General features: G+C 53.4%; 5 protein-coding genes across 5 annotated transcripts; 2 read left to right on the top strand and 3 right to left on the bottom strand.

The window, feature by feature from the left end:
• Nucleotides 1–123: 123 nt before the first annotated feature.
• Nucleotides 124–2,356, bottom strand: PV07_05697 (uncharacterized protein). Its single transcript, XM_016392609.1, has one exon. It carries the CDS (start codon nucleotides 2,269–2,271, stop codon nucleotides 289–291), a length of 1,983 nt encoding a protein of 660 aa, XP_016250128.1. The 5' UTR covers nucleotides 2,272–2,356; the 3' UTR covers nucleotides 124–288.
• A 153-nt stretch (nucleotides 2,357–2,509) lies between these two features.
• PV07_05698 (uncharacterized protein) lies at nucleotides 2,510–4,495 on the top strand. The gene has a single exon (XM_016392610.1). The coding sequence runs from the start codon at nucleotides 2,556–2,558 to the stop codon at nucleotides 4,266–4,268; it is 1,713 nt and encodes a 570-aa protein (XP_016250129.1). The 5' UTR covers nucleotides 2,510–2,555; the 3' UTR covers nucleotides 4,269–4,495.
• On the bottom strand, nucleotides 4,327–6,529 carry PV07_05699 (uncharacterized protein). Its single transcript, XM_016392611.1, has one exon. It carries the CDS (start codon nucleotides 6,515–6,517, stop codon nucleotides 4,631–4,633), a length of 1,887 nt encoding a protein of 628 aa, XP_016250130.1. The 5' UTR covers nucleotides 6,518–6,529; the 3' UTR covers nucleotides 4,327–4,630.
• A 2,175-nt stretch (nucleotides 6,530–8,704) lies between these two features.
• On the top strand, nucleotides 8,705–10,322 carry PV07_05700 (uncharacterized protein). The gene has a single exon (XM_016392612.1). The coding sequence runs from the start codon at nucleotides 8,980–8,982 to the stop codon at nucleotides 9,604–9,606; it is 627 nt and encodes a 208-aa protein (XP_016250131.1). The 5' UTR covers nucleotides 8,705–8,979; the 3' UTR covers nucleotides 9,607–10,322.
• Nucleotides 10,323–12,826: 2,504 nt separating this feature from the next.
• On the bottom strand, nucleotides 12,827–14,584 carry PV07_05701 (uncharacterized protein; the record flags this gene model as incomplete). The annotated part of the gene is made up of 2 exons (XM_016392613.1): nucleotides 12,827–13,335; nucleotides 13,450–14,584. 2 exons carry the CDS (start codon nucleotides 14,582–14,584, stop codon nucleotides 12,827–12,829), a joined length of 1,644 nt encoding a protein of 547 aa, XP_016250132.1.
• Nucleotides 14,585–14,614: the final 30 nt, after the last annotated feature.

Below are 14,614 nucleotides of genomic sequence, written 5' to 3' on the forward strand. Positions count from 1 at the left end.
GACGGGTGACCGACGGGGGAGAATGGCATCTAAATGGAGCCCACCAAAGGTCCTCAGGCTTCTGCAAGGCACTGGGAAGGGAATCCTTGGGTCAGGACTCAGGAGGGTCAGCCTGACTACCCATACTCGTAGTAGCATAGCCCCTTCTTCCCTCCTCCATCTTATTATTCCATCATCAGCGCAAGAGGAATTTGCATTTGGTGTCAAACAACGGTGCTGGTTCATTCCTGCAGGTGGGACTATCCACTCTTATAATGCTCTTTTGCTCTTTCACAGACGAGGACAACTTCAACCCCATCCTTCTGGCACTCCCCGGGCTACCGCGCCTCCCTCTCGACCTACATAGCAGCCGAGCATGCTGCTCCATACAAACTTGTGCTCCTTCAGTTCTTGAAGCTTCTTGTATGCACCTGCAGTGGCAAACCCGATCCCCGTGCCGCGATCTCGGTATCGAACAGGCAACATTGTGATGGAACACAGCTCTTGAATGTGCTTCACAGGTTTGGCTGTCTTGCGATTGTTGTAAAATAGGGAGTACTCCTGCCGGGCTTCGCTGGAAAGCTCCTCGAACTTGTCCAAAATGACCAGATTTCGCGTCGAGTCTTCTTCAATCAGTGGAGGCTCCGGTACTGTCGGGGTTGGGATGACTCCAGCCAACGGCGTCTGCTCTATTTGTGTGGTTGCCTGGGCATTCTCTGTCTCATTGGGCCTCTCGACGGCTCTTACTGGCTGCATCTGTTGCATTTGGCCTGTGGCCTCAGAGGGCTGCATCTGCTCTCTCTGCTCGGGTTTCTCAGGCGGCTGCGTCTTCTTTGCTTCTTCGGCGGTTTTGTCTAGCTGTGACTGCTCTGGTAGCTTGATAGATTCGGTCAGATGCGTCTTCTCGGTGGGTGCTTCAGGTTTAATTGCGACATTTTCCGACGCCTCGCTAGAAGGCTTTTGAACCTGGACAACAGGATCCGTAGTCTTTTCCGCTGAAGAAGTAGGACTTTGCTGTGGTTCCGGACGCTCTTCTGGTTCTTGCTGCACATTTTGAACTTGAGGAACTGGGCTGACTCGTCCGCTCTCCGTTGGGATGCCGTCCGTTTGCATATTAGCATACTCATGTATCCCTTTCAAGAAAGTGTCTTCCTGGTCCTGCGGTGCAGTGGGCGTTGTTTGCGGCTGTGCACCATCCGAGATAGGAGCAATAGTGGTGATAATTGCCGTTTCCTGGGTGGGGTCATTCGAATGGTCCGATATGGGGAGTGGTACCTGGTCCGCTATCGCAGTACTTGTTTGTACTGCTCCGGCTCCCTTTGAATCTGCATTCTTTTCTGCAGCTAATTGCTCGAGGTACGCTTTCGACTTCCTTCCACGTTTCTTCGTCTCTTTTTCTCCTTCGCCGAAGTGTGTAGCGTCTCTTGTACCGATTTTGTTCAGTCTCGGCCCTACCCATTTGGCCTTAGCACTTAACCAAGTGAGGACTGGACCTTCCAGTTTCCTGTCCTTGAGAGCTGCGAGTTTTATTGCTAGCTCCTCTTGTCTCTTCTTCTCCATCGCCTCCCAACGGTTGAGGCTCTTAGCATTTTGTCGCTCGACCCTTGCAGCTTCAGCCAGCCGATCAGCCTGCGTGAGTTCTTTGGGTGCATCTCTTGCTTTTTCCTTTTCCCGTTGTTCCTTGAGCGCTTTCATTTTTTTGCTTTGGGCCTCGCTCTCCTTCAATCGGGCAATGGTTTCAGCTCGATGGGCGATCGTCTGTTTGCGCAGAGAACTTCGACCGGAATCGTGATGATGGACCCATGTAACCCGCTCTTTCTTCTTTGATGGTTTCGGTGTCACAGATGCCACAATCGGCCTTGTAGGATCGGTCTTGAGTTTCTTCCTCATGCCCGCGACGCTTGTAAGGGCCAGATCTGCTTTCCGTTTCTTCGCTCGTTCCTCTTTGGCCTGCTTTTGTATCTCCTTCTCCCCTTCGAGGTCATCTGTTGCAGCATTGGGGCCTTGATCGTCATCATCGCTGGAGGACATGTCTGCATCCTCATCCTCATCACCGCTTCTGAATTCCTCATCCTCCCCCTCTTCATTGTCCGCGAATAACAAAGTGACCTCGTCTTGGTCGTCCACATTTGCCACCTCTTCCAGTATCATATCCCTGTCATAGCGATTACCAGCAGTCTTCCGTCGCTCCCTGCCAGCGATGAGGGTCTCGACGAGTTCTTCATCTAATTCATCTTCGCTTGACTCGGTCGCTGAGAGTTGTGGCGTATCGTCCATGGTTTCGTCCGCCATAATGTAAACGTGTAGCAGAAAGAGAATCTGTCAAGGCCTCATACTTCGTGATCGGCGAAGTAGAGTCTTCCCGCTTCGATTGCACAAAGGACGAGCAAGAGGGACGCCGCAAGTTGGAGACTCTGTAGAGGCTCGAAGTAATTTGAGGAAGGTGTGGCGAGCTTAAACCACTTTACGCGTCGGCCTAGGCCAGCCCCAAGCGACGCGTTAAAATAGTCATGATCCCCGAACTCCAATCCTTAGACCGACTCCCTTAACATTCATGTATAGAGCTTTCAACCATCATGCCTAGACTGCGCAAGACTGTCCCGGTCGCTGCTTCAAGTAGCTACCCAGCTACACCGGACACCCGGAAACGTAAGCGAGGTAGTGCAATCACTGTCGACGGGCCTGATGGTGGACCGAGTCCAAGGACCCGAAAGCGTGCAAAATCAGCTGAAGACCACGCCGACGACAAACCAAAACCTCCTCAAAATAAGCACGAGGAAGTCGCAGTGAATTTGGAAAGGGAGGTGACCACCAAAGCCAGCACGGCGACGAAGGGCAAGTTGGCGCTTAAGGAGGAGACCATGGTGACGGTCGAGCGAACCGAAACGCCTACCAGCGGCACGCGCAAACGAAAAGGCAAATCGAAGGTTAAGCGAGAGGCTGAATCTGACTCGGAAGAGTACGACGGTGGAGGAGACAAAAGAGAGCAGGACGAACCGGTCAAGCCCAAGCGGACACGCAAAACGAAGGAAGAAAAGGAAGCAGCAGCAATGCCGCTCGCTGCTCGAACTGCCGGCTTAAACATGTACGTGGGCGCTCATACAAGTATAGCAAAGGGCGTGGAAAACGCAGTCACAAACTGCGTGCAGATCGGAGGCAACGCATTCGCATGTTTCCTCAAGTCGCAGCGGAAATGGGAGAATCCTGCATTGAAAGATGAGAATATCAATGCCTTCAAGAAGGCATTGATAGAACACAAATATGACGGGCTGTCACATATCGTCCCTCATGGGTCATATCTTGTCAATCTGGCGACCGAGGACGAGGACAAAGCCAAACAATCTTATGATGCTTTCATTGACGATCTCCATCGGTGCGAAGCCCTCGGAATCCGATACTACAACTTTCACCCCGGAGGAGCTGGGCAAAGTCCATTTGCAGAGGCCGTCAGTCGACTCGCCAACAACCTCAACCGGGCACTGTCGGAAACGAAAACTGTTGTCCCTCTGCTAGAGAACATGGCGGGACATGGCACTCTGATCGGAGGACGGTTCTCAGATCTCCGAGATGTGATCTCTCATATTAAGCCTGAATATCAGTCCCGGATTGGTGTTTGCATCGACACGTGTCATACATTTGCGGCAGGTTACGACCTACGCAGTCCACAGGAGTTTAAGAAGACAATGGACGAGTTCGACAAGGTCGTGGGTTTCAAATACCTCAAGGCAATGCACTTGAACGACTCCAAAATGCCATTAGGCAGCCATAGGGACCTCCATCAGAACATTGGCCTGGGATTTCTCGGACTGCGCGCATTCCACAACGTCATGAACGAACCACGCTTCCAGAACTTGCCTTTGATCCTCGAGACGCCCTGCGAAAAGCCTGACCCAAGCGATCCAAAGGGGAAGAAAATGATCGATGACAAGAGTATCTGGGCGACGGAAATCAAACTCCTCGAGAGTCTGATCGGGATGAACCCCGATGGTGAAGAGTTCCAGCGATTGGAGAGCGAGTTGAGTGAAAGGGGCAAGAAAGAGAGAGACCAAATGCAGGCGCAGTACGAGAGGTTGAGGGAGAAGAAGCTGCAGCAGGAGAAGAAGAAACTGGCCAAGGAAAAACAACTCGAGAAGGGCCAGAAGAATTTGGTCGACATGTTTGGAGGGAAACAGAACGCCAATGGGTCAACAAAGAGCAAAAAGCAGAAGAAGCGGAAAGAGGAGAACGGGTCGGAAAGCGAGTCAAGTGAATTAAGCGATCTGAGCGATCTGAGTGACTCGGGGCGATGAAGAGAACCGTGTCCGAAGTTGAAAGAGAGACGTCCTCTTTGTAAAACAACCACTCGAGCTACAGTGAGACTTTTGTCAGAGGCGCCCTGGTCTGGAAAGTGGAATATATGCATAGATACCCCTGAGTTTGAGAGGTGCGCCCTTGATGCTATGATATATTCATAGCCTCCGCTGCAAAACTGACAGAAAAGCGCAACTGGCCGTTACTGGAATGCTCTATATGTCTCAAGAACACCACTCGTAAGCACAAATGATCATCTCATCACGCCCAAAATGACTATATCCATATCAATATATCCGTTCCCGAATTCCATCTTCAAACCGTGACACCCGGCGTCACACATCGACGATTATTTAGTCATTCAATTTGCCCACCCTTCCACAGGCTTTAAGTAGACCTCAACACCGCCCTTGGGACGAGCGGTGACGCCGCCCTTGACCTCGATCTCCTTGTCCGGATCGACCATCTCGAACTCCCACGAGCCGACGAACGCGGCGAGCAGGCACGCAAACTCCGCCACGGCGAATTTGGCGCCGATGCAGCTCCGCGGCCCGTGCAGAAACGTCAGGAAGGCATAGTTGCTCACGGCGCCGCCGCCGTTGGCCTGGCCCGGCGCGGTCCACCGGTCCGGGTTGAACTCGGAGGCGTCGGCGCCCCAGAGGGAGGTGTTGTGGTTGATCGCCCAGGGCGCGAGGATGACCTTGGTGCCCTTGGGGACGAACTGGCCCAGGATCGAGGTGTCGCAGGCGGCGTCGCGCAAGGTGAGCGGCACGGGGGCCCACAGGCGGAGGATCTCTTGACAAACGGCGTGGAGGTACGGCATCGCGTCGATCACCTCGGCGGTGATGTTGTCGGTGTCGAGGTTGGAGATGTGGGAGCGGACCTCCTCGCGCAGGCGTGCCTGGAGATCCCGTCGTTGGCAGAGTTGGTAGATGGCCCAGGTGAATGCCGACGCCGTGGTCTCATGGCCCGCGGCCAGGAACGTCATCATGTTGTTGACGAGCTCTTCGTCGTTGAATCCGCCCGACTCGAGCGCCACAGAAATGATGTCCGGCTGCATGGGCTCCTTGTTGGCCATCCGCTGCTTCTTCTGCACGATCAGCTGGCGGCAGGTGTCCTTTGCAACGTCCGCTGCGGCTTGTACCTTGCTGTTTCGGTCGATGGGGAGGTTGTTGAGAAGCCACGCCGGAAGGAAGAAGGACAGGAGGCCTAGGATCTGGGCGGTGCGGTCAGGCTGGAAGACGGCTCGATAGACACGATTCAGTTCGTTCGTCGGGTCTTGCAGAGAGCTGAAGTCCTGACCCATGCCGGCCAGACCGATGATATCCAATGTTGCACGACTACCCCATTCGCTGACTTCAACCGAGGGCCGTGGCTCGGACGAGGACTTGAGCTGCGTCTGGATAGCATGCACCATCTCTTGAGACTTGGCCCAAAATATGGGGTAGAGTTCCTTGATGTGGCGAAAGTGGAATGCCGGCATGAGATTCTTTCTCTGTGTCTTGTGGTCGTCGCCCTCTGCCAGAAGAATGCCAACGCCCAAGACTCGTCCGACCCCGTTTCGGAGTAGCTCAGGCTTGATGAACTCATAGCTTTTCGTGTTCAACACTTCGGCAAGGCCCTTGGGGCTTGTGACCAGGAGACGTTCCCGGTTGTAGAGGTGCAAGTAGCGGATCAAGCCATCGTTGGGGATTTCTTGTGCCCAGCGTCGCTGAGGCACTCCAGAAGGCTCTTTGAGAAGCGTGCGCCAGTGGCCGGAGACCCTGCTGCCTCCTTTAACGGTCGGGAGGTGGCGCAGAGGGCTGACGTAGAAAGGATAGATGAAAATAACGTAGACCGCCCAGACAAGGGCATGGAGCAGAAATATTACAGAGGCGGTCAATGTGTAGGATTGCAAAATTGAATATTGAGGAGCAAACCTGACCAGAAAAACAGAGCCAGCCAGGGAGGCAGTGACCCAGAAGCGGTAAGTGCCTAAGAAGTCTGGAACTTGAAACGGCATTTTGAATTCAAGGAGGGGGGAGCCCTTTGCCCAGGCTGATAAGGTGAAGTTGGTCCCGCGCAATGTCGCTGTCGTTTGAGAAGCAGGACGACGGGCGAGGAGATGAATTGAAGAGGTTAATGAAGTCAAAAAGGACAGGCAGACGCAAAATGCGCAAAAGGACACTGGTCTGGATGAGGAAACGAAGGTTGAAAGGTGGACGATGAGGGAATCCTCGTCGCCTCGTTGGATTCGGAACAACGACATTCCATGTTAAGCGAGGCGGGACGGCGTTGTCATTTGAAGGATAAAGACAGATGTCTGACAGAGGGTTGAATAACGGTTTGCCTGGGGAGACTGTGCCGCATCTGCAGAATAATGTCAACGTGTCACCGTCAGACAAAAATATTGTATCCAACCGAGGCTTCCGTCGACGTTCCATGCCCAAAATAGGTGGTTGTCGCGAACGAATCGGCACATTTGGTATCAATTCATCCGTCGAATCGGACCCCATCGAGTACGAAATACGACGTTGGTTGACGCACCATCAGGTTCACCAAGATGAAGATATGATCAGATAGCCTCTCTGCAAAACCATGTCAGTCTTTGTCGGGAAATCTGACCTGCCCGTGAGAGATGGCGAGCCGATGACCCAATACACATCAAGAAAAGAAGAGTGCCGCTCTCGAAAGTCCAGAGAATCGTCATGAACCTTATCTCGAGGCTTTCTGTGCTTTTTGGTAGTTTCGACTTTTTCGTTCGAAGCAACTCGAGATCTCTGGGGTTGATGGGCTCTGATGCGCAGAAATCACCTGCGCTCATGAAGCTGCTGTACGCGGTCGGTTTTAGAGGTTCATCGCTCTCGTCCCTCTTTACATCCACCGTCAACTGTCCTGCCGACATGAAACCATCTCGAGCTGGGGACATGCCGTGGGAAATTACCTGATCCTGCCCTGGACAGACGATTTTGGTGTCGGCAAAGCACAGATGTGTGTGGCTTTTCATCTTGCCAGATCCAGTTCAGTGCTGCGACAATTTCGATGGAACATGGTCTAGACTGTCGTCAGTGGTTCGCGCATTCTCGTGACATGGTCTCCTACGCAGGGTAGATTGCGCAAGTTGAAGAGAAGTCGGTCACCTTTCGACACACTGAGGTTGAAAGGAACGTAAGAATTCCACCAATCGGGGAAAATGCGTCCAAGAAATGATTCGGAGTGTTTCCAGGCTGGTGTCACCCTAAGCAGGGATTCAGAAGATCTGAAATCTTGGCTAGTAGCCACGGATCAGGTTGGGAGCCAGTGATGGGCGCAGACGACGATGCTGAGTGGTAAGGTATGCAGAGAACCATGCAATAGGGCCATCGGAGTAAGCAATGGGCAATCCGAAAGGCCGGTCTCGAGTGCTTATTTGGTGTTATTGCGCACGCTTGGGGTTATTAGGTCAGAAGGCTGCGATCGACCGACGCCAGCTATCTCGGAAAGTGCAATCAGGGTCGGAAAGAGCCGCGATTAGTTCTTGTTCTTGAATGTCGGCCGGTTGAACTCGGGCATGGAGGATGATCGCCCATTGACTTGCGTCTAGAAATCGTCCAAGCCCTCACAGGACCCGGGAGAATTGAAAAGATTCTCCAATCTATATTGCTCAAAGCAAGAAAGTCGCAAACAATGATCGATCATGGCAGAGTTTGATGAACTTTTGACTCTGTTACAATCTCAAAAACCGGGTTGAGTTACCTGTTGATTTGGAAATGGGGGTATTCCCGAGAGGGCCAGCCTTGTCGCTTGGCTTTGGACAGAGTGACCAGACACCTCACTGAGCACTCCAATGGGGGAGGTGGAGCAGTGCCTTCAGTCAGCCTAGTGGCCGGCGGCATTGCGGACTAGCCTCTCTCGTGTGGCAGCCCTGGAGACAAAGGCGCAGTACTTCCACCAAGTGGGAGGGTTCTGATGGCGCAAAGGATGGGGATGTACCGAGTACTTGGCATGGCGCAATTGGTCGGGGCTAGTGGTACTAATAAGCAAAACTCCACTCTCCAAACTGGGTATAGCCCCTCAAGATAACACGTCATCGATCCAATCATCCGCCAGCACAGCCAGCACCGCCAGCACTGCCAGCACCTCTGTCACTTCCTCCTTCTCCTCCTTCTATGCAGGGAAAATTCCCGCAGAGTGGCAGCGTCTTGTCTGGTCTACCCCCTCCCGCTGGCTCTAGCTCCCTTAGATTGCCGTGACTGTTCTCCGCCCATCGCTCGCCCCATCCGAGACTCATTCCTTCCCAAACCTCGCTTTGTCAGAGCGAAAATGTCTCTTCGCACCCCCAGTTTCCCAAAGGTGAGTTCGTTCTAGCCAGACCGGTCCCTGAATTATGTCAGGACTCAAGGTTTCTCTACCCTACCATCCCAAACGGGGCAGGAGCACCTTGTTCACGCGATACTGCGTCATTCCTTGGGGGTGACCAGGGGCTTCTGCACTGAAAGCCAGCCTCGTTGGATATAACAACACCACACCTTCCGCGACTGTGATATGTTTAGTTGTCCATCAGGATTCAAAGATATTAGCAGTACTATCGAATCAATTCTGCTCCCGCCTCAGGCATTCAAATTCAACGTGGCCAGGTCCCCTGATACAACTCCGCATTACCCTTAAAACTCGATTAAAACCCACACCAATAACGGGAGCCGCCGCGTCGCCAACCTTGAAATCGCCCACACTGTGTACGGACAAGGAACAATGCAGGCGATGGAGCAAGACTTCGTTTTGGGCTATCCGACAGCTTTCAGCCCGGTCGCGTATGACTGGTCCTATCCTTCGTCAGCTTCTTCGGATCAAAGTCCAACGGACATCTTAGACCTTTTGTTCGAATCGGCTCAAAACTCGCTGGGCGTCCAATCAAGCCACCATCGAAAGGAGAGTGATTCCCAGCAATCGCAAGCCAGTCTTTTCGGCAACACATTCTCCCAGCCGTCGTCCGTTGATTTGTCAGGCGGTTATGCGAGCAGTGAACACTCGGATGACTTCTGGACAAAGGAGGCCGTCGCTACCGACTTTGGAGATTTCCCCTCAGACTCGACAGTGACGGATTCCAAGATGATGGACCGCAAACACCGGCGTCGCGAGCAGAATCGCAAAGCCCAAAGCAATTTCCGACAAAAGAGGAAGGAAGAGGTCCGCCGTCTTGAGCAGGAAGTCGAGGAACTCAGAGCCCAGATCGCCGGATACCACAAGCGCGGTCCCACGGTGGCCCTGACTATCTGCACTAGATGTCGCAACTTCTTCCCGACATCGGCGGGAACTGCGATGCCTCATTCTCCAAACTCTGGCGCTTTTGGCTCTGTTGAATCTGGTTGCGAAAGTTGAAAGCGCTCGGGGTCGACGGACTTGTATCGCGGTAAACCTCTGGGGGGCGCGATGACAGCTCTGCCTTCGAAGACACACCATGCACGTTTGAATGCCAACACAGTGATGAAGTCTCGTTCGCGTCCTCATGTCCGAACCAAGAATTGCATATTCTTGCCATTGTGGCTCACGGTATCTCATTATGCTCCCGACAGTGGCCACCCGAGAAAGTGCATGATTCCATCATTCCCTCTCCGGCTATCCAATGGGTAGTCCAATTCCTTCGGCCGTGTTCGACCACAGAAACAGGCATCGGACTGAGACGTCCGGCCGGAGGCGCAGTTCTGATCTGATAGGTGCAGGATGGGTTCTGAGGGCCTATAACCGACCAGCCGAGCTTCATGGATGAGCTTACCGCTGACATTGGGTATGATTACTCTGTAAGAAGGTCGACACAGTGTGGACATGACCGGGTGACAGCTTTGCTCCATCTGACGTGCACCGGTTGAGAAAGGCCGTGCGTTTGGACGCGGGACTATCGGACAGAAATTGGCGGTGTCCGTGATTCATCCTCATCCTCGGTAGATTCTTCTGCATTAGCCAATGAACAGTGGTATGGTCTTAGTTCTAACCTACAACGACTCGCTTCTGCATAATTTGCCTTGGAGGCCTGAAGTTTCTCCGCTCATACGTCAAGCGAAGGGAAGTACAGAGTATGATGACATGATAAAACCTCAATCGGGTATTGAAGCTTTTAAACGAGCAACCTAAGTCTCCATCATGCTACATATGCCGCCCACGTCTTCGCCTAATGTGCACTGAAACATGATACGAGATGCACAAGCTCATGCAGGCATATATCAGAGAAGAGTTCCCCGGGATCTACGAAGGAACTAGACCCCAACGCTGCTAAACGACACCCCGGAAATGGGAACATGCGGACAACACGAGCGTGTCAGCGGGCGGCCTCCACAAAAGCCAATGCTTCCGAAACCTTTTTGCGGTCGCCATCAAACAAACCTACCGCACCTCCAAACAGCACAACAGGGCATGATACTTTGGGCCGTTATGCTTCCAAACACAAACAAGCCCTTTCTGCCTTTCGCTGAATCTTACAGGACTTGAAGCCACCCATCTTTGATTCAGGCCGCCCTGGGATGGGGCGCGAGTCTACTGCTCTTACTTGACGGGCTGGATTACTGTCAGATAGGCCCTCCTGGGGTGGGGGAATGCCGATACTGGGAGAGAGAGAGAGAGAGAGGAGGAAGGGGAGGAGGGATATATAACCTTGGGTAACTTGTCCTGAAGATATCGTCCTCTAGACGCTTCATTCAATTTTGACCTCCAGCGCCTCCACCCGACTCACAAATGTCCGACCTCGACGTTTCCATCCTGGACCTGGCCCAGCAGATTCAAGCCAACGCCAATACCATTTCCGAGTACCTGCAGCAGAACTCCCTCCCCCCCCTCTCTCTTGCCGCAGATGCATACCCATTCTTTCCGGGGACCGGGCCGGACAACGTCGACAGGTTCCCAAGACTGAACGAGGACATTTTGAACGCGCGCACCCGGGTCCGGGAAGCATGTGCGACGCTCTTGCAGCTCGTCTCGGGTCCAGCAGAGGCATCCTTCGGTTTTCTGTCCTCGCACTTCATGTCGGCATGCATGCAATACATCTACCACTATCGGCTTGCCCAAGGGGTACCTGTCGCCGGGGACATCAGCTACAAGGACCTTGCGGCGGAGACGGGCACGCTGGAGGGCCAATGCGCCCGCGTGTTGAAATACGCCATGACCCAAAACCTGTTTCGGCAATCCAGACCGGGCCATGTGGCCCACACCGCGTTGTCCATGACCTTGCTGCAACCCGACTTCCGGGACATCGTGGGATATATAACGGAGGAAAGTTTCCTCGCTGCCCCCAGGCTCGTGGAGGCGGCCGACAAGTACCCAGGAAGCCAGGAGAAGAACACCACGCCGTGGAATCTGGGCCACCACACCGACCTACCAATGTTTGAGTTTTTCGAACAGCATCCCGCTCGATTGCAGCGGTTCATGGGCACCATGAGGTCGCTGGCATCCGGCGAGAGCTACAACATGAAGCACCTGGTAGACGCGTTCGACTGGAAATCCCTGGGGGACGGTCTCGTGGTCGACGTGGGAGGTAGCTTTGGACATTGCTGTTTCGAGATTGCCGAGGTCGCCCCGGAGCTGAAGTTCATTGTGCAGGACCTCGAAAAGGTGGTAACCCAGGCTCGACAGGAGCGAGCCAACGACAAGCACGTTGAACGCGTCGAATTCCAAACGCACAACTTTTTCACACCTCAGCCCGTCAAGGATGCAGATGTGTACCTGCTGAGGTTCATCTGCCACGACTACTCGGACAAATATGCGGCGCAGATCCTGAGCCACATCACTCCCGCCATGGGCAGCAACAGTCGGATTGTGATCGTGGATGCCATCATGCCGGAAGTCGGTGCCCTAGGAAAATTCGAGGAAAGTCGCGCAAGGTAAGGCCATTTGCTTCCTAGAAACATGATGTGAAGTACTGTACTGATCATTTCCTTGTCAGGATCATGGATATGGAGATGATGCTCAGTTTCAACGGCTGCGAGAGGGACGCCGGGGCTTGGAAGTCGTTGTTCGAGCAGGCCGATCCGAGATTGGAGCTGCGTAGCAGTAAGAAGATACCTGGCAACATCCACGCCGTGATGGAGCTGGCATTGAGGGGATGAGATAGAAGAAGTGATTACATAGAGAAAATTATATGTGTAAAGTCGTTGCCGGGAAATCCGCCTTCGGTTTAGGCGGTTCGGCCGCTTTAGGTATGGTCGCGGCCCGGAGGTTACCACGTACGAAGATCGCGTAGGATGGCCCTTTGGGCTACCCAGGACTTGCAGCTATATCTGATTCTCGCAGGGCGCAAGTTTAGGGGGCTCTCTTCGTTCTCAACTCTCGAAATCCTCGAGCCGCCAGCCCTAATATCCCCGACACCACCTTCCAGGACTCGAGCAGTCTCTACGACGTTGATGGCACTGTCAGCCTCGTCCTCCACTCTTCCGTTTCAGCCACGATTCAGTATCAGTTCAGGTATAGATCGCTCCCTGACGATCTGTCTCAACTGAGACTCAAAGGCATTAGAGCAGTAGAAAGTCTCCCATACAGTGAGGGTGCAGGAGACCTTGAACTTCACACATCAAGATATCGACCTTCACTTTAGTAACACCCATATCGAGGGCCGTCAGGTTTGCTTGTTCTTCTCCGGATCCCACCAGCCGGGGAAATTCCCTGGGCCAACCGTCTCGAGCCAAAAGTTCTCCCCGGCGTCGATGTCAATCCTGTATACCCTCCCGCCGTCCTTTCTGCCCTTTCTGATCGCCAAAGTCGCCACATCACCCTCTCCCAGAGGCAATTTTCGGCGATCCATGTTGTACCACCTTGCGTCCTTCATACTTCCATCCCAGTATTCCCGCGCGATCCGCTTGATATCTGCGTCTGTGGAGATCGTCATGGCGCCCCACACGTTGTAGTTGTGCACGCCAAGGGAGATGGCGAAGATGCGGTGGTCGGTCGATTTGAAGATGAGGATTGAATTGCAGCCCGAGCCGTGGAAGGTCAGGCTGATTTCTTCGTTATTGACGACCCAGAAGGAGCCCGTGTCGACGCCGACATATTCGATGTTGGGGAGGGCGTGTTCGCGTTGTTTGATGGTAAATAAGAGCAGGTATTTGGGTTCTGGCTGCATCCAGCCTAGACGATCAGTGGTCAGTATTTACTGTCTTTTTTCCGGAGCCTCGAAGGAGCGCTTTCGAAACCAGAAAGGAGGGCAGAGGGAGGGAAGAATCAACAAACGATCGTCCTTACTCAAAATATCGAGAGTTGTAGGATCAGTCTCACGGACACAAATCTCCGTTTCCTCGTACGACGAAACATCTTCCGTGATTTCCTCCATCTCCTCAGGCCGCACGCGAACGTAGCTGGTCGAGCCCTCCCCGCCAACCCTTTCCAAGTATATCCCCAAGGGATATCGATCTTGATAATGCGCGGCTCGTTTGCGCTGACAGCTTAGAATCCCCAAAAAGACGTTTTGGCCCTGCGGAATGAGGGGAAGCTTCATGATGATACCTTTGTTGGTCATGGAAAACGCTGGGCTCTCACCAAGCCTTCTCACATTGCGGCAATGTGCGAAGTCCCGCGGTGACGTGGCAAGTAGCCCTCCCTTCGGCGGATGTCTCTTGCCCGCCCAAGCAAAGATTGTATGGTCATCTGAAACCTTCATGATCTCAAGCTGCAATCGCCGGAAGGCTTCTCTCCCCTCTCCATAAGTCATCTGCATCTTCACGTTGAACAATCCCAGCAGACAGTACGCCTGATCCTCGACAACGGACGTCTTCCTCTTCGCAGCCCACGACATCCTCTGAGCCACGCTAATCTCACCTGCGGAGTTGGTCAAGAGAACCTGCTCGGGGATCCCGGTGACCTCTATGATGAGTTCCTGGAAACTAGATTTCGTCCCGATTTCTTTCCAGTCGCCCGCGAAGAAGATCACGTATTGTGGCGCGACCAATTCCTGAAGCGTCCATCCACGCGTGAACCACTTGCTCTGCCGGAACTTGGAGCCCTCCTTGAGTGGATCTTCGTCGCTCGGCACGTCAGACAGGTATGCGTAGCACACCTGAGCTTGTCGGTACCAAACGAACATGGAATTGAGCGCCTGTGTCAACTCGACTTGATCGGTCTTGTTGATGCAGCATGTGTCAATCCACACGTATTTGAATCCCATGTTCCGGGCCTCTTTGCAGCAGCGGAGGATCTTATCAGCGCCTTCGAGTCTCTCCAGCTCCTCGGTGCCGTCGCCAGCCTTGCGGTGCTCGATGTCCTGGAAAGAGACTTCCTTATCTCTCCATCTGTGGGAAAGGATCACATAGTCGGGAATTTCGGGTTGTGCTGGGCTTGGGAAGGACTCCACGATAATGTCCTCAGTGTTTAGAAGGCGCATTGTGCAGAACGAGCGGGTGGTGGCGGAGTT

This window comes from Cladophialophora immunda (genome assembly GCF_000835495.1).
Source record: "Cladophialophora immunda strain CBS 83496 unplaced genomic scaffold supercont1.3, whole genome shotgun sequence".
In the NCBI taxonomy this organism is placed as follows: domain Eukaryota; kingdom Fungi; phylum Ascomycota; class Eurotiomycetes; order Chaetothyriales; family Herpotrichiellaceae; genus Cladophialophora; species Cladophialophora immunda.

What these genes read in the sequence shown, in the direction of transcription:
- PV07_05697 (XM_016392609.1), bottom strand. Translation starts at nt 2,271, where the DNA reads ATGGCGGACGAAACCATGGACGATACGCCACAACTCTCAGCGACCGAG.
- PV07_05698 (XM_016392610.1), top strand. Translation starts at nt 2,556, where the DNA reads ATGCCTAGACTGCGCAAGACTGTCCCGGTCGCTGCTTCAAGTAGCTAC.
- PV07_05699 (XM_016392611.1), bottom strand. Translation starts at nt 6,517, where the DNA reads ATGTCGTTGTTCCGAATCCAACGAGGCGACGAGGATTCCCTCATCGTC.
- PV07_05700 (XM_016392612.1), top strand. Translation starts at nt 8,980, where the DNA reads ATGCAGGCGATGGAGCAAGACTTCGTTTTGGGCTATCCGACAGCTTTC.